General features: G+C 40.8%; 1 protein-coding gene across 2 annotated transcripts in view; it reads right to left on the minus strand.

The window, feature by feature from the left end:
• The window catches only part of CD1H11orf87 (chromosome D1 C11orf87 homolog), a 305,472-nt gene that overhangs the window by 44,604 nt on the left and 241,078 nt on the right, over nt 1–19,790 (minus strand). For both annotated transcript variants that reach the window (XM_053204135.1, XM_053204136.1), the window contains exon 2: nt 14,980–15,147. In XM_053204135.1, coding sequence (XP_053060110.1) covers nt 14,980–14,984 — 5 coding nt within the window. In that variant the 5' untranslated portion in view covers nt 14,985–15,147. The remainder of the gene's footprint in view (nt 1–14,979; nt 15,148–19,790) is intronic.

The raw sequence follows: 19,790 nt of genomic DNA on the forward strand, positions 1-19,790 counted from the left end.
CAGCTCTGCCTGACACATGCCTCGGGCTGCCATTGCACAACGGGGGTCTCCCGGTTTCCCTAAAAATGAAGTCTGTGTATGTGTTATTTAATTCTTTTTGTTCTGATTTAGTCCCTGGAAAAGAAAGGAGTAGATTCTGGGCCAACTGACCATGTTCACAGCACAAGTGGAGGCCCAGTTCCAGACCTCTGCCCACAAGAGCTCCCTATATTATCTAACATCTACCCAAATCGATTGACTCCTCTCTTGGAAGATATGAGTGTGAGTTACACATAGAGAGAGCCAGTCATTCAGCGGCACAGTAAGTTAAAACAGGCAAAGAGAAACGGGAGAGAGAGGGCTGCTAAATCAAGAGACCATATGCTGCTAGAGGCACAATCTATCTTGAAAACCATTCTAACTCTATCAGGTTCCTCCTTTTACCTGCTGAGATGGGATCTTCAGCTCTCTCTCTCTCATTCCCAAATTCTTTTATGAAAACACATCATCTAAAAGGAGTCCTCATGTACCACTGGTGGGAATGCAAACTGGTGCAGCCACCGTGGAAGACAGTATGGAAGTTCTCAAAAAGTGAAAAAGAGAACTACGCTATGATCCAGTAATTCCACTGCTGGGTGTATAACCCTAAGAATATAGTAACACTGATTTGAAGGCATACATGCATCCCTGTGTTTATTGCAGCATTATTTACAATAGTTAAAACATGTAGGCAGCTTTAGTGTCCATCAACTAATGAACGGATAAAGAAGATGTGGTGTGTGTGTGTGTGATGGAATATTATTCAGCCATATAAGAGGATGAAATCTTGCCATTTGCAATGACATGGATGGATCTACAGAGTACAATGTTAAGTGCCATAAGTCAATCAGAGGAAGACAAATAACACACGATTTTACTCTTATGTGGAATTTAAGAAACAAAACAAATTGGGGTGCCTGGGTGGCTCAGTTGGTCAAGTGTCCGACTCTTGATTTCAGCTCAGGTCATGATCGCATGGTTCCCGAGTTAGAGCCCACCTGGAGCTCCGCACTAACAGCACAGAGCCTGCTTGGGATTCTCTCTCTCTCCCTCTTTCTCTGCCCCTCCCCTGCGTGCATTCTCTATCTCAAAATAAATAAATAAACTTTAAAAAAATGACGGAAAAAAAAGACAAACCGAAAAAACAGACTCTTAACTACAGACAACAGATGGTCACCAGAGGGGAGGTGGGTGGAGGGAAAGAGATGAAGGGGATTAAGAGCACACTTATCTGGATGAGCACTGAGTAATATACAGAATTATTTAATCACTATATTGTACCCCTGAAGCTAATATAACACTGTATTTAACTCTACTGGATTGAAAATAAAAATTAAAAAAATAAAATTTTTTAAAAAATAAATAAAAATAAAACCACATCATCTGTTGCAACCACTGTTGCTCAGAACCCAAAGAGTTTACCAAGCTCAGCACCCATGGCTCTGGAATAGCCTGGTTTTCTTCCCGCTTCTCTGGCTGGTTTGTCCTTGCTTCCGTGGTTTTCTTCCCACACTTCTTTTTTTTTTTAACAGAGGTCAGTAAATATTCTACCATCAGTCTCTGGCAGCCTTTGCAATATGTATGTGTTCATCCCAGAGAAATGCCTCAATACCTTACCCTAGTTCCTACGTCTCTTCCATTACCCGTGTGCATTTCCCACTGTCTCCTCAGTCTCTCCACTAAGGATCTCACCAGCACCCTAGACTGTTCCCAAAGTTAAAGCCATGAAAAACTCCCATCTCCTTTCTCAGTATCTCAGGCTGACTTCAGGGTCTATTATAATCATTGAATTACCCTGTCTCTCAACCCCTACCAGGGCCAAGGTATTATTGGTAACTCTGAAGAAGAGACTGCTAATGCTTACCAACATCTGTGTTCCCCACTCCCTCCTGGGCTTGTTCCTCAATTTCCTTGTCCAGCCTCTCTTGCAGTCGGGTGTGAGCAAAGCAATGTGAGTGAAAGCAACGTGCACCACTGCCAGCCCTGACTCACAAGAAGAGGCAAACCATACCTCCACAAGTGACCTCTGTCCTCTTTCCCCATCTGCCAGCTGAAAGGAGAGGAGCAAAGGAGACCTGATGACCCACACTGGACTATGACAAGATCAAGAAATAAACTTTTATTACGTTAAGACCACTGTTACTTTGGAGCTGTTTGGTAAAGCAATGGAGTCTATCGTGATGGATATGATTTTTATATTCTCACATTCCGAGTTTTTTAAAACTAAAGTTTTGCCAGAAGCCAAGCTATCCAACCAGCCTGACGGCAGAGCCCGGGTGGTGGACGGATCGGGACTGCATGGCGGCCCATCGAAAGTGAAGCTTCTTGTACTCCTGGCTTTCATGCAATTTGGCCTCAGCGCTGGTCAGGGCAGCCCGCCTACCAATGAAAGTACCTGGGGATCGGTCGGTTGGGGAATTGCCCACGACAGGCCCTCCGGGAAAAGAACCATCGGGGAAAGAAATAAAATTCCGCAGGGAAATTATGCGGCCCTGCATCCAGCCCTTGCCACCCCCTATAAAGACTCCTCTACCTAAAGGAAGGACAGCCCCATATATTTCCCAGCCAAGGAGGGGGACAAATGGGTTTGAAATCCCCACTCCGGCAACAAAGGAATGTATCTACGGATACAAGTTACTTCAACCCCTAGGCCCACTTGGCCCCCAGGAGGCATTCCAGATGATAACTGGACCTGGGGGATTAAGGTACAGAATGGTTCATTAGTTCCTAGGTATACATTGTCTCTCTGGGAGCGCATAAGGCGTGGGTTCCCAGGGCCCTCTTGGCTCCCTCCCGGCACCCAGACCAAAGCGAACGCTTTTGTTCCTTGTGCCGCAAATGGTTCAAAGGAACAACTAAGAAGTCATGTCCCTGTAAACGTTCCATTTGACGTGTTGAGAGCTAGATGACCTTTCATGAAAATAGCGAAGCAAACGCTTTATAAACTATAAATAAACGTAGATACATAATGAAAGTAGTATGAAGAAATTAACAATAAGCAAAAGGCAGGAGGGAACGTTACAAAGAAATAACCGTGAGGTTCCTTAACGGGTGATTACACAAAGGAACATTTTTTAGAATTAGGTAAAGCCGAGAAACATAACGCATGCGACAAGGAAATTGCTAACACATGTAATGCCACATTTGCCACAATAAAGCGGCCAGTCGAGCACGCTGCTGTTTTCTGTGTCCATTTGTTATTTTCACTGATGCCGTTCGTCCTTCAGGAACCCTGGACCTGCTGGGGCTGGACTCCGGCAAAATTTGATAATATTCTATATACAGCAAAACCTTGGATTGTGAATAACTTGTTCTGTGAGTGTTCTGCAAGATGAGCAAACATTTCTAATAAATTGTAACTTGATAAACAAGCGATGTCTTGCAATACTAGCACATGATGCCAAACGTCACATGACCACAACTGAGCCAATGGTTCTCTCTCTCTCTCTCTCTCTCCTTCCCTCTCTCTCTCTCGCTGTGGGATTGTGGGTGACCGTCTCCCATGCTCAGATGCTCGGTCTCAGACAGTGGTGTTTGGCAGAAATCAGTGATTTTTCAGAACGGTGGAAAGGTCCCCCAACTGCCACTAGTGTATTTTTGTCACTTCAAAGCTCCTATGGACAGTCCTTTGCGTTTGCAGACTGGAGTCAGCTTAGGAATGCTTTGCTTCACTCTAGCTCAGTCTTCCTGCAGATATAGACCCTTTCCTCTGCTGCCTTATTGCCAGTTAAATACAGTATTAAAAAAATAAATAACTGTATATGACAAGAGTTTATGAATACCGTACTGTAGTCAACAACTGTGCAAGCGTATACAATAGCCCCCATGCGGAAAAATGCTGAAACCAAAGGCAATAAGAAGGAGGAGATGATTATGGGGGAAGTTAAGTAGGAAATCATCAAGAAGTATGTACAACGTATATGAGTAGCCAAAACCGCAGTATTTTATAAAAAGTCTATGTCTGCATCTCATCTGCAGAGGAGGAGGAGAAAAAGGTGGAGGGATCTCTCACTTGAAATGAGATTAGGAAGATGTGTACAATGTGCAAAGCAGTGCAAAACTGTGTAGAAAAGCACCACCCAAATAAGGCTGCCGCAGTGCAAGCAACGAATCTGCTTAACAACAATGCAATGTCACATTACAGCAAAATCCTCAAAAGGAGGCAAAAGCAAATGTCATGGATAGGTTCCGTGATAAAGTGGCACGAAAAGAAAAAGATTACGCTGAGCCAACAGACAGCAGGGATTCCGTTAGTGATCGTGAAAGTTGTCCGACACAATAACCCTCCTCTCTCTTGTCTCCCTCACGCCAGCCACGAAGGTTTTCAAAGGTAAGTGCAGGTGAATTTGCTTATTTTTCTTTATATGTTGTATTTTCTTTATTATTTTGTATTATAAAAAGTACTGTAATCATTTTCACATAAATATTTTTGGATTGTGGAACAAATCATCTGAGATTCCATTCTTTATTTTCAAAAAAATTTTTAATGTTTATTCATTTTTGAGAGAGACAGACTGTGAGTGGGGGAGGGGCAGAGAGCGGGAGACACAGAATTCGAAGCAGGCTGCAGGCTCTGAGCTGTCAGCACAGGGCCGGACGCAGGGCTCAAACTCAAGGACCGTGAAATCATGACCTGAGCTGAAGTCAGATGCTCAACTGAGCCACCCAGGCACCTCTAACTTTCCATTATTTCTAATGGGGAAATTTGCTTTGATATACAAGTGCTTTGGATTACAAGCATGTTTCTGGAACGAGTTATGCTCACTAATCAAGGTTTTACTGTACTTGCTTTGGTCACTGAACATGATATAAATTCTTCTAAGTCTATTAGCATAGAGGTTACTCATTCTTATTAAGAGGGTTGTAAAATCCTACTTGTATATATTTGTGTATATATTAACATATTCAATATATTATAAGCTATTACATACAATATTAAATGCAATATACATTATTCAATAATTACCATAGATGAGCATTTTTTGCTTTCAGATTTTTACTACTACAAAAGCTGCTTCGCAAGTATCCTCTAACATCCATCCCCATGTGTATTGCTGACACAACCATTATTTTGTTCATTGAAAACGTCAGTTGCTCTTGAATTCTCTCTTTACCACCACCCGAGTCCAACCTGAAGGCAATCACCATCAATTCTATGTCACTTCCATTCCTCACACCACACCTGTGATCACAGACCTCATTCACACATCTACTACCCCTCACTTGGATGATGGTGGGAGCCTGGCTCTTCTTGTAAATTACATTTGGAATGCTGGATTGAACAATTCTAGCTTCTGTCCCCAACCCTTCATTAGACATTGTGACTTTCCTTCAAGGGGGCAAATAATGAGTTTTTCTCAAAGGTGCTTTACTACAGTTTCTTTTTTTCAGAGAGTATCTTGTGTGATTTGTGAATGAAGCATAGTATGGCAAGTGTTGTTGTCTATGACTCACCATTATTAGTTTCATAGATTTTGTTCTCCCTTTTTTAACAAGGTAAATTTATGTCACAGATATGTAGTCCTAGATCTCCATTTTGCCCTCAAGAACCATAATCCCACACGTCAACTGACAACTATTAGCCCTGGGCCCTCAGTGGAGAACACAGTGAGTAATCCTGAGATAAAATTTTGCTATTTCAGGCAACTGAATGGGAAAAGAGGTGGAAAAGAACATATCATTATATACCACACACCATAAATAATTAGCTTTTGTCTGCTATGTTATAGCAATCATAATCCATAAATAATTAGTAAAACTTGTTATGAGTATGACTGCATACATATGATGTAAAATCATTCACTTTAAAAGTGAAAAATCCATTCAAGCCAATTGTAATACAGTAACATACATTTAAGAGAGCGATGGATTTTTAATGGTGCTGCCTGAGCTAAATTCACCCCTTTCTTTCGGAGAACTACTGACTTGGTCGATGTACCACTCATGTGCCCATTTGTTCTCAAACGCATTATCTGCCCTTTCCCTGGTTTCCTCCGGATCACACGGAAATACGTGTCTTACGCTTCTTTGCCCACCGGAACCTCGGAATTTTTGGCCAAGGGGAAAAAACTGGTAGGACCGTGAAGACAGGAGACAGGGAGAAGCCAAGACTTGTGTCTCCCTCTCTCGTCCGCCTTGGGTAGCATCTTTAGCAGAAAGCGACTTTCCACCGTCGAAAGTCAGCCCCTCCTTCTGCTTTCCCAGATCCTTGGACAGCCCCCTCGTTATGGTCAAACTCTGACTAAATGGCCCAGCCTTCTGAACACTGAAAACAAACTTCCTTCCACTGTCTTTCTAGCCCCAGGGGCAGCACTGGCTTTCTGTTCTGATTACCTCACATTTTCCTATTTGATTCTTCTTCTTTCCTACACAGGTAACCAATTCCTTTCCCCAAATTCCCTCTGTATAAAACTGACTAGACTATGACTGAGATAATATAGCCAATGATGTATTTTGGGATATCAGTGGAGAGTCAAAGTCACAGCCCATGACATTTTATCGGTGCCTTTAGTTCAATGTAGCCAGGACTATCAAATGGTTCAAAAACACCTAAAAATAGACTCAAAGATAATGCATTTGAAAGCAAAGAGGGAAAAATCAGTAAAGCGTGTCACTGACTCAGGATGGCCATTGTTTGCGTTCTGATACATAGCCCAAGTACTCGTCTAGAAAAATGAGGTTGTCACAACATGAAAAAAATATAAAAGAGCACACCAAGTATCATGGGTAAGAAACCGGAGGACAGTAAACTAGACTAACATAGCAGTTGAGCCAGGTTGCTCAAAATAGAACCCCTACCCGTTGGCTTATGAGCTGTGTTTGGGCAAGGTTACCAGCTCTCTGGTGCTTTATTTTCCTCATCTGTATAATGGGGCTACTCATATCCATGTAATTTACTTCAAAGGGTTGTTGTGACAATTACATGGCGTAATGCACACAGACTTCTTAGAAAATGTTTGGAATGCAGTAATCACCAAATTATTATCAGCTTTCATCACTATTACTATTTATTAATATGATTATTATCATTAATTCTGGGTTACAGAGCCAATTACAGGGAATGATTCCTGTGTGAATCGGAGAGCCTGAAGTATCAGTTGCTCTGATACCGTCAGAGGCGAAAATTGTTTTTATAAAACATGAAGATGTGTCGAGTTCTACCCAGACACTTTCAGCAAACTAGTTTCAATTCATATTGTGAAGCAAAGAGGAGGCTGGTATGCTTTGCCCCCGAGACTAGAGAAGGGTTTGTGCCCTTACAGATGTGTGCCTCTCCCTAATAAATACCAACAGGATCTTGTTAATTGTGGTTATCATTATAGCCGTTCCCCCAAATATTTCCTGATTCTTTGTTACTGGATTAAGGCATGTGACTAGGCTTGGAAAATGAGTTTTGAGGAAGACATGTGTCACTTAAGACCCCACCTCCACTCTGGGTTCTTTTTGCCTCTAGGTAGCAGTGTTCACAATGGTTGCTGCTCATGAGTCTGGGTCCCAGAGTGACCATGATAGAAATGTGGTGTGAGGGAGATACAAACTTTGCGATAAGGCACTCATATTTGGGGTTATTTGTTACCACACCATAACCTAGTCTATTTTGTTTTGTAATTTTAAGAACTCAAAAGAAAAGAAACATAGCCCAGAGACTATTAATCTAAGAACCATAAAAGATTCAACACACACGTAATTACTTTTCCTACCTGATTCGTTCTCCGGCGATAAGCAATGAAGCCTCTTGCATGCAAAAGGACAGGTGGACATGTCTCCAAAGGTAAAAGGAAGGAAGGAGTTGGGGAGTGTACCTCATAGAGTGGACAAGCTTATAAAATGAAATACCTCAGGAGGCAAAACGAAAGTGGTAGAAATGGAACACACACCCAGGAGCTTAGGTAAGAGAGAGAAAGAGGGTAAATTTTTTATGAGAAAGAAAAGTTTAAGTCATAGTTTTCTAGGTATAATAAATGATAAAGTCCATTTCAGGCACAGAAAACAGATTTTTAAAAGGGAAAAGGAAGGAGGGGCCAGAGAGGTTCAATGGTGAACTCTACGAAACATTTAAGGAAGATATCACACTAATTTTCTACCATCTCTTCCAGAAGACAGAAGCAGGAAGAATACTTCCTAATTCATTGTATGAGTCCAACATAAACCTAATAATAAAACTAGACAAAGACATTAAAAGAGAAGTATGAGGGGCGCCTGGGTGGCTCAGTCGGTTAAGCATCCGACTTCAGCTCAGGTCATGATCTCACAGCTCATGGGTTCGAGCCCCGCATCAGGCTCTATGCTGACAGCTCGGAGCCTGGAGCCCACTTCAGATTCTGTGTCTCCCTCTCTTTGACCCTCCCCTGTTCATGCTCTGTCTCTCTCTGTCTCAAAAATAAATAAACATTAAAAGAAAAATTAAAAAAAAAAAAGAGAAGCATGAGAGACAAACATCTCTCTTGAACAAAGATGTGAAAATCCTCAACAATATATCAGAAAATCAACTCCAAAAATGTATAAAAAGAACTACATACCACAACCAAGTGGGATTTATCCTAGATATGCAAGATTCAATGTCCAAAAATCAATTAATGTAATCCATCACATAAACAGGTGAAAGAAGAAAAAAATCACATGGTCATACCAATAGATACAGAACAAGTGTTTAACAAAATCCAACACCCATTAATGATATAATTCTCAGCAAACTAGGAATAGAACAAACTTCCTCAACTGAATAATGCACATCTATAAAACCTACAGCTAACATCATACTTAATAATGAGTAATATCCATTAATATCAGGGGGAAAAAAAGGATATCCACTCTCATCACTTCTTTTTCAGTATGTACTAGAAGTCTTAACTAATGCAGTAAGACACGAAAAGGAAATAAAAAATATATAGATAGGGAAAGAAAAAATTGTGTTAGTTCTCAGGTGACATGATTGCCACAAAACAAGAACAACAAAATTCTGGAATAATCAACTGTAGCAGGGTCACAAGACTCAAGGTTAATACAGAAAAGTTAATTGGTTTGTTATAAACCAGTACTAAACAAATGGAACTTGAAATTAAAATTACATTTACATTTACATTAATAGCCCCAAAATGAAATACTTAGGTATAAATCTACAAAAATGTAGATGACAGATATAGGGAAAACAACAAAACTCTGATGAGAGCAGTCAAAAAGAAGAATTAAACAAATGGAGAGATATTTCATGTTCATGGAGAGGAATACTCAATATTGTCAAGAGGTCAGCTCTTGCCAACTTGATCTACAGATCTGAAACAATTCCAGTCAAAATCCCAGCAAGTTATTTTGTAGATATTTACAAATGGATCTAAAGTTTATATGGAGAGGCAAAAGACCCAGAATAGCCCACTCAACACAGAGACTAAAGAACAAAGTGAAGATTAACAATACTTCAAGGTTTACTATAAAGCTGCAATAAACAAGACAGTGTAATACTGGTGAAAGAACAGACAAATCAATGGAACAAAAGAGAGAATTTATGAGTAACATATTAAGGAAACCAAAACCAAGAGCATGTCTTTAATAACAATTATTAGTTTATCTTCATTCACAATAGAAACAAAAGCAATGTAGTAAGTAGAAGTAACTGTAATAGAAACTAACATCCTTTGGGACAAACAGATGAAACATTAAGGCAACATAAATAAATTGAAAGGCATATCACGTTCATGGATGCCAAGATGGTATTATGGAGAAGGTAATTCTCCCTAAAATTTATCTCATTTCCAAGAAAAGCACTTATAGGTTGATCCTAAATTTATTTTCAGAAGTATAGGGTCAAGGTAAATTTGAAGAGGCAGAGAAATAACAGGACTTTCTCTGTTTCTATAAATTACCTTAAAGCTATAATGATTTGTATAGTTTTGTATTTTTTGCCTATAAAGATAACTAGACCATTGGAACCAACAGAGACAGACATATGTGTATGGAAATGGGGTATATTACAGAGCTAACATTACAAAACAGCAAGGAAATGACGGGCTATTCGTATCAATTAGTGACCAGACAACAGTTTATCAACAGAAAGGGGAAAAAACACAGTCTTTTCCTTATATGACATGTAAAATAAGTCGCAAGTAGATTTAAAAGCTCTATGAGAAAAATAAAACTTGAAAATTTTTACTAGAAAACATGTAAAATATGTTCATGACATGTAGGTACTGAAGGATTTATTAAGTAAAACATTAAAAAGATAAAACACAGGGGGACTCAGGTAGCTTGTCCAGTTGAGCATCCCACTCTTGATTTCGGCTCAGGTCAGGATCCCAGGGTCGTGGGATCGAGCCTGGCATCAGGCTCCACACTGAGCACGGAGCCTACTTAAGATTCTCCCTCTCCCCCTCTCCCCTTCTCCCTCTCCCTCCCTCCCTCTCCCCCTCCTTCTCTCTGCACCTGGGTGGCTCAGTCCATTAAGCCTGCCTCATCAGCTCAGATCTTGATCTTGCATTTCATAGGTTCAAGCCCCACATCAAGCTCAGAGCCTAGACCCTGCTTCAGCCTCCCTCTCTCTCTCTCTCTCTCTCACTCTGCCCCTCTCCCCCGCTTGTTCTCTCACTCTAAAAAAATAAAATTAAAAAAATGTTTTAAAAAAACAAATATAAAATGATCAATCTGCCCATGTTAGAGTTAAAACTTTTGAATGACAAAAGACATTGTAAACAACGTATAAAGACTCAGCCTACAAGAATACATTCATAGTACATAAATCCCATAAAGGACTAGTATACATATTGTACAGTATGCAGAGGTATTTACACACCACTACAAATGAAAGATAAAAAATCAAATAGACTCAGAAACAAGGCAGAAAATAGGGACACGTAATTGCAGGGAAAAAACTACACATTTTAATAGATGTTCAATTTATCTGGATTTCAGTAAAATGTAAATTTTTTTAAATAAGCATCAAGTGTTGTCAAGGATGTAAGGTATGTTCCTAATTATGCATCGCCGGTAACTACGTAACTTATTAAAATCATTTTGAAGAGCAATCTTACAAAATCTAGTAAAATTCCAGTACTACGTGCATACCCCAGAGCTGTACATATATACCTAAGAAGACATAAAATATTTACTATTCCTAATAAAAAAAGTTGAGGAATGGATAAGTGAACTGATTTTTTAATATAATGAATTACTATACAATAGTTAAATATATTTTCTCCAGTAAGTTTTAAACTGTAACACTATTTTTTTTAATATTGTAACATGCAAAACAATAGAAATTATAACTTATCAATACATGCAAATGTAGTGAAAGTCTATAAACCTGCATGAGAATGAGACACACCATCTTTGGGTAGCTGTTCTGTCTAGCCAGTAGAGAGATTAAAATACGTTCAAAGTCTTTAGTGGTATCGATAATGTATTATTTCTTTAAAAGACATATAGAGAAAAATCTGATCTGAATAAAGCAAAATCATTAACATAATTTGATTGTGGGCTTGGAGGGGAGTTGTATTATTTTCAGCGCTTTTCTGTATGTCTGAAATAGCTCTTAATAATAAAAAAAGCTTTGATAAACATAATGATGGGTTCTATTAAATATATGGTAAATACAAGGAATCCACAATTCAAAATGGAAGTTGGGGATGTTACAATCATCTGCTTCTAACTATGTGGTTAGAAAGCAGCCACAACTGGGGCACCTGGGTGGCTCGGTTGGTTAATCATCTCATGATTCTGAGTTCAACAGGCTCTGTGCTGACAGCTCAGAGCTGTGCTGACAGCTCTATCTCAAAAATAAATAAATAAAACATTTAAAATAAAAAAGAACAGCAAATCAAATCTACTCAAAGTAGAAGGAAGCAAGTAAGATAAACTAGTGAATTAAAATAAGAGACCAAATGTGTCCTTAGAGATAAAATTTATAAACTATCAATTCTCATCAAGAAAAAGAGAGAAAACACAAATTACCATTAACAGATATGAAAGAAGAACATCACTTAAGATCTTTCGGACTTCAGAAAAATGATCAGAATATTATGAATAACTTTATGCCAAAAATTAGGTTACATTTAAGTAAAAATATGCCTCAAAACACAGAAGTTACCAAAGCTAAGAGAAAAATGAATAGAAAACTTTGTTTCATAGTTCATTTAAGAAATGTGACCCTTTACTTAAAACCTATCCGCAAAGAAATCCTCAAGCCCAGAGGGCTTCTCTGGTCGATTCTTCCAATAATTTCAGAAAGCAATGGCACCAATCACAGACATAATCTTCAAGAGAATAGAAAAGCAACAATACAAATTTGTGAAAAAAAATATATGATGACATTTTCATGATCTTGAGGTAGTCAGAGATTTCTTAAACAAGACCCTCAAAAGAGTGCTAGGAAAGTTCTGATAAATCAGACTTAGCTAAACTTAAGATTTCCCATCCATCACAAGACGCCATTAAGAGAGTGAAAAGGTAATTCACAGATGAGAGAAGATACCTGTAATCCATGTATCCAAAAAAGGGGTCTTAAATTTATTTAAAAAATATAAAAAATCTCTAACAAGCCAGCAAGATAAAAATACTGAAAACCCAACAGAAAAAAAAATAGGCAAAAGAAAAAAAAAAAAAAACAGTTGAACATATATTTTACAAAAAAGATAGATGGACATTTAACCAGAGAAGATATATAGATGGCAAATGTTAAACATCATTAGACATTGGGGACATGCAAATTAAAACTACAACATGATATCACCATGCACCTACAAAATGGCTAAAGTTAAAAAATAGTACCACCACCAAATGCTGGCAAGGACATGGAAAAATCCAAACACTGCTGGTGGGAATATAAAATAGTACAGCCACTCTGGAAAGAGGTTTGGCAGACTTTTATAACACTAAATTTGCAATTTCCATACATCCCAGCAACTGCACCCTTAGACATTTATCCAAGACAAGCAGAAACTTCTATTCGGCCCATACCTGTCCACAAATGTTCACAGCAGCCTTATTTGTAAGAACTCCACATAGAAAAAACAAAGTTGTTCTTCAGTGGGTGAATGGTTAAACAAAAACACAAAAAAAGAAAAAAAAAACCCTTTAATACCCACATATCACCAAGTACTACTGAGCAATACAAAGCAATGAACTCAGAGCAAGAAAATCATGAAGTTTCCCCTCAAAGGCCTTCAGTTTCCACAATATTAATACATCAGATCACCAGACAGATTACCCGTTATGAAACGGATCAAGACAGCTATGGGGAAGGACCCCTAGACACAACAGATACAAAAGAATAAATATGTTGGCAAAAAGGCAAACGCTATTAAGTTTGAATAATCAATACATCTTTTTTTTTAATGTTTATTTATGTTTGAGAAAGAGAGAGAGAGAGAGAGAGAGAATATGAATGATCAAGGGAGGGGCAGAGAGAGAGGGACACAGACGATATGAAGCAGGCTCTAGGCTACTCCTTACTGAGAGCGCAGAGCCCAATGCCAGGCTCAAACTCACAAATCCTGAGATCTTGACCCGGGTGGAAGTCAGCCACTCAACCAACTGAGCCACCCGGGTGCCCAATACATCTTTTAAAATTCACCTGTAGCAGCAAGAGGATGGTCTGAAGCAAGGACAAGAGCATCAGATTCTAGATCTCGACATCCACCTCATATAAATACGCTCATCTTGTCATTCTTGTCATTACGGCTTCTGCCCTCTTCTCCACTTCCTACAAGCCTTTGACCCTCAGTGCTGCCTTCAGGAAGCAAACCCCTTCCTTGATCGAATAGCGCAAAGACATTCTTTGCTCATGAAGAAAGTGACTATAGATATTGACCTTCTGTGGAAAATACTAAAACAACAGGGTTTTTATGTATTCGTATGTTGACAAGTAGACATGTTTTATTCATTACCTAATGTTTCAGAATCGGGTTTCTTGCATTAAGGAGAAAGTGAAGAAAATGAAGAAAAATAAATGTATTATATAACACGCCCCTGTAAATTCTACCCCAACCTGAACTGACATTTGTTATCCATCAAACCCCACATATAATTTGAAAACGAGACACAAGTTTCAATCCTTTAACATAGTGAGACAGCAGACGACACTTTCTCATCATTCATCCATAACATCCATAGCTAATAGAAAAGACGCTACAATATTCGTAGTTGCCAGGTCTGAACACATTTCCCAGCTTTCTTTATTCCACCCCAGCCCCGGTGACCCTCTAAAAGCCTTGATCGAAGCAAATAAATCTCAGGACGTTAGCACTTGCAAGAGTCTGGAAATCGTTAGCTCCACAATGACGGTAAAAGGCAATTAAGGTACAGTACCGGTCATTTAGGAATTTACCAAATGAAGGACACGAGATGCCCACGGGTAAAAAGGTTTCTATTATCTTAACGCACAGTATTTCAGAGTCCATTTGAAATAGAGACCAAAGTCATCAACTGTAAGCTTCACAATATGGACACAGAGGAATGATTAGCAAGGTCAGTGCCGAGACAGGTCTAGGCACAGCCATGCCCCAACCGTCTCAAAGAAGGAACACAAAACTAGGATGTACAGTGAACCATTTCATCTTTTTCCTTAGCTTTGTGACCTTCCAGGTCACCTCCCTCTTCACTCCAGAGATCCCTGGAAATCACGTGTTCAGACCCTTTCCCGTTAACTTTTCGCCAGGAAAAGTGTCCACAACGCCTTTCCAAAAACACACCTCCCATCCGATGGGGCTGAAACACGTGGCAACAAGATGTCACTCATCCTCTATAACATTAGTAACCGGCTCCGTCTGAGGCGCGTCCAAACCGCACTCCAATTTAGCCATTCTAGTTGAGCCCTGGGGGTCTCCACAGTTCTGATCAGCATACTGGGACCCCACCTGGTTTAGGATTTTCACTTTTTTCCTTGTATTTCCAGAGACGGAATACACACCTAAGGGTCCTGAGGCCAGAGGGGCTCCTAAGGGCGCAAAAGTGGGGCTATGAGGGGGCACTTACTGCATCCTCCCACGCAGGGCATTCTGAAAGCCGGAATCCACGCCGAAGTCTCTTCTCCCGTGAACACATCTCGTGACGCAGATTCTCGGGCTTAAACGTGGCTTCCACCACTTACTACAGGTGTTCCTTGGAGCATGTCGGTAACCAGTCCGTGGCTCAATTTCTTATCTACCAAATAAAAGCAGGGACAATAATGAGTTCTACCTCCTTGGGTTATACCGACTGTTACACAATAAATGATGCAGGTAGAAGCATGTGGTCAAGGCTCTAGAGGTATTAAGTTGATGCCATGTTTACTGACACTGTCAGGAATTGTGTGTAACTTCCTACGCTCTGGAAGAAAAAGGAAAGCTTTTTAGGGACTGTCCTTCCTCGTCTCCTTTCCTTACTCAAACCTGCCCCCTCTGTTTTTCCCTCCCCCGTGATTTCAGGACCTCCAGGACCTCAGTGCCTTCAGGACCTCCACAGTGTCAGCTTCATATCCCGGCACTTGTTCCCACATAGCGTTCTTAACGACTGCCTTGTATGACGTGTCTGCTTTCTTCACCATCCGCAAAGCCCCGAGTAGGCAGAGGCCAGGGACGCTTCTAACCCAACAAGGACCAGCACAGACCTGGGCAGAAAGAAGGCACTTTGTAAGTTATTACCGATGGTGCCCTTGCTTCCTAAGTTGTACACAGAGACTTTACTTCATGACCATGTCAGTTGTCACAAACTGTCTCACGTACATTAGTGCTGTTTCCAAAGGTAGAATCAAGAGAAACCAAACGAGCGAGGCCTCATTCTCTCTGGGCAAGTCCCCAAGAAGCAGGACAAAGTGGTACAAAAGGCTCATCTGACGTTGCTGCTGTGGGATCTTAGGATTGACGGGTGAAATAAAGACTCATTATGGTTCATGTATCTCTCTAGTGACTATTTACTGGGCATCCACCACGTGCCAGATACTGTGCCCACTGCTGGAAATACGGCGATCCTGACAAAGCCACTGTCCTCGTGGCAGTTACGATCTTAGAGATACAGGTGAACATTAAGCCAGACATTACATGCTTATTTATGAACAGGGAGGACAAGTCTAGCTGGATCAGGGCAAGTGCCAACAGAAAAACGAGGCTGGGCGAGAAAGGGACTTTCCCAAGGTTCAGCAGGTGGACTCAGGTAGGAGCATCATCTCTGGAGTACGACATGACCCAGCTTCAAGCACTGGTTCTGCTCCATAAGAGGTGCAGAATTCAGGGGTTGGGGACACGCCACCCCACAATATGCCACTTTGCCATACTGATCATCTTGCGCTCAAGGCGCGTCAGAATCAGCAGATCCAAGAAGGGTTCTCTGACTCAACCCCTTTGTATCTAAAAGCAGATCATAAGACTTCCCTTGAGAAAGGTGCCCCGCCTGGACCAGGAAGAGAAGAAGGAACCTCCTTACCGCCAGACTGGGAACCAACACCAGGATAGATTTGTAGGAACTTACTAAAATCGTTTCTCTTCTATAAGTTTCCCCCATCCATTTGCCAGTCACTGTCCCACAAGTCACTGCCCCAGCCCCTTTGTTCTGTCACATCCTCACAATTCATTGCCCTTTATGTACAAAGATTATAAGCTTTTATGCCTAACAGCTCCTTTGGGTCTTCATTTTCCTTCTGAAGGCTCCCGTGTACATGTGAAAATATTAAATAAATGTGTATGTTTTTCTCCTGTTAATCTCTCTTCTTAAGCCAGCCACAGAATCTAAGACGGGACAAGTGTTTCTCCTCTGTGCCTCTTCCAGGGTACCTGCGTGGGTAGGATGCAGACAACAGCCCCATACATCTGGACTTCGTAAGCATGTGATGAGCTGACATACGCAGTGCACTTAACACTCAATTAATGTGCGTGGTTATCTTATTATTTTATTTTCAATGACAGAGTCAGGACTTTAGTCCACATTTCTTGACAGCAAATCGAGTGGTTTTATCTCTGTACCCCACTGCCTCGGTATCATTTCATCCTGCCTTTCTGACCAAAAAAAGTTTCCTGGAAAGTAGGTCAGATTTTCATTCCCACTACCGTAGCTTTTAAATGGACAAGGGGGTATATAGGAAGCTTTCTAGCAGCTCCAAGTACCCACAGAGGCTTCCCAACAAGATGACAAAATATTTCCCTGAGGGTTTATTTAATTTTGTCCCCAGGCTTGTTCACAATTCTGCCCATCTGGTCCTCGAGGCTTCTCTATTTTTAATATTTCTACTTTGAGTGTTTTGCTTTTTTAACCTATTCCAGGATTAGTTGCCCCCTTTCAACCACCCCCACTCTCTTCACCAACCCCTGATTTATTTCCCTTGAGCAGATTCCTCAGAACAAATGTACTGTAGCCTCTTACTTTGATAAACTCAGACCCGAAAGACAGAGCCATCTCAAGCCACTCAAATAGGTCATGATACAACTGATTTTGCACTTGACACTGGTACGGTATTTAGTTCCACAAGACCCCTCCAAAGGCACAAGTTACAAATGAACGGCATTTCAGGGAAGAAAGCTTTCCCTACCTATACATGACGTCACTCCCCTGAGAAAACAAACACAAAAACAAACCTTTTTCTTGGCAGTACTGGTCAGACAGTTCTCCTCAAGAGAAACTCCACTTGAGCTGTCCATTCAGCGTCCCTGTGGGCCATCTGTTGACCCAGCTAACTGATACATTGTCATCCAAGGACAGATCAGAAGATGCCGGCTCCACAACAGTCCCTCTGCCAGTTAGGGCTGCTGAAATCGGCATCATCATCATTTTTTAGCCCGAGGCATTGTCTCTAGAAAGTCTGTCTCCTGAAGAATAACAAGTCAACAGGCTCTATCAAACGAGGTTGGCTTTTCCTGGCTCATCCACTCACCCAGCTAGAAATAAGGCTTCCACACACAAACAGTAAGATTTAATGAGGGAGAGATGTAAAGAAACGAGCCCCTTCCCCTGGGATCCCCCAGCCCTCTGCGCTCACCTCCACTAACTCACAGCTCATTGCACGGCCAGTGTGTCTACTCAGCTGACTCTCTTGGGGGTCCATGAACTCTCTGTATCCACAGACAGGGTTTTAACAAACATTTGACTAACTGATACAAGGAAAACGGGTGTCCAAATATCAGATGACAGGAGGAGCAAAGGACCATATGGAGACTGGAAATCTTAATGATGAAGGATAAAATGGAATATACAAGGTCAGCTACCAACAACATATTTAAGGGTCAGTGTATCTTAACATCACCTCTGTCTTCCCAAGATATCCTTTTAGTAGACGGCTTCCTTTTTCTTTCTTTCTTTCTGAACATTTTTAGAGAACTTTAAGTCCTTTTTTTTTTTAATGGATATCCTAACGGCAATATTGGCAATAAGCAGAGTAGGTATCATTCTCATTTTCCCAATAGTGAAACTAAGGATCTGGGAAGAAATAAGACTTGCTCAAGGTCAAGCAGGTGGCAAATTTATTGAAAACAATCTAGGTCTTCTGGGGCACCTGGGCAGCTCAGTCAATTAAAGTATCTGACTTCGGCTCCAGTCATGATCTCAAGGCTGGTGAGTTCGAGCCTCGCATTAGGCTGATGGTTCTGTCTCCCTCCCTCGGCCCCTCCCCTATGTGCACTCTCTCTCTCTCTCTCTAAAATATAAATAAACATTAAAAAAAAAGAATCTAGGTCTTCTGCATTCTCATATGGTGCTCACCACCTTACTGTGCTCTTTTTACTAAGAGGTTGGGGGTCAGCAGACATCGGAAAAGCACAAGGAATTTGGAGCCAGAGACCTACGCTCAAGTTCTGCCTTTACCAGTTTATGATGTTGGGCAAACCGATTCATATTCCAAAATTAAACAGCTTATTATTTTTCTCTCTGTGTATGTACGATTTACATTTCCAGGGCATATTTTTAAAGCTCACATTGCAAAACACATAGTAAAGCTTAATAAAATAGGACTTCTTTTTTAAATACCAAGTTGAGCTCTTAGAAAAGGAAATTCTGAGGAGGAAAAAAAAGAAAAGAAAAGAAAGAAAGACAGAAGGAAGGAAAGAGAAAAAAGCCAGAGACGAAACTAAAATCCAGAGAACAAAGCCAATTTGTGGGCTCACTCAGGAACTAAGCAAGTTGAGATTTAAAGTCCAAGTGAAAATGGTAATGAGTCCCTGGGCTCCAGCAAGGTAGAGAGTTAGGCCCTTGGGTGAAAGGACAGAAGGTCAAGGTGAAGAAGGTCATCGTGACAGGGAAACAGCCAGGGAGGAAGATGGAGAGATGTGGGTGAAGATAACAAAAGATCAAAGGCGAAACACAGGCTCAGAGAGGACAGAAGTGTAGGCGAGAGAACCGAACAGGAAGGAACCACCCGCTTGGGACGACCACACGAAGTGTGTTACTACGTGTGCTCCAACTGGGAAATTTCAAATCCCTGCTTAGACGCACACCACCTTCACGGGCAGGATGCTTCCAACTGAGAAAGAGGAGCCAGCGATACTCTTGGCTTAGAGTGGACAACTCCGCTGGAGCAACCGTTCTAGGCAGCTTTGTAAGGTCCCCTCAGATAAAGCCCAGGTAGGAAGAGCCCACAGAGCTATCAACCACCCAAGAAAACAGTCTACCACGAGGGAGCTAGCAGACTCAGAAGCAACAGGAATAAGGCTTCCCAAACACCAGATGCTCTCAGATAATCCTTAAAAGAAGAATATCTAAAATAAATGAAGAGATCAAAACCCTAAGCGTTAAAAAAAAAAAGATGTTTTTTTTTATTTAATGCCCACACACATAAGATATAGAAAAGAAGAAAGAAGACAGTAAAATTAACCTGGATTCTTGCC

This window comes from Acinonyx jubatus, chromosome D1 (assembly GCF_027475565.1).
Source record: "Acinonyx jubatus isolate Ajub_Pintada_27869175 chromosome D1, VMU_Ajub_asm_v1.0, whole genome shotgun sequence".
Lineage (NCBI taxonomy): Eukaryota > Metazoa > Chordata > Mammalia > Carnivora > Felidae > Acinonyx > Acinonyx jubatus.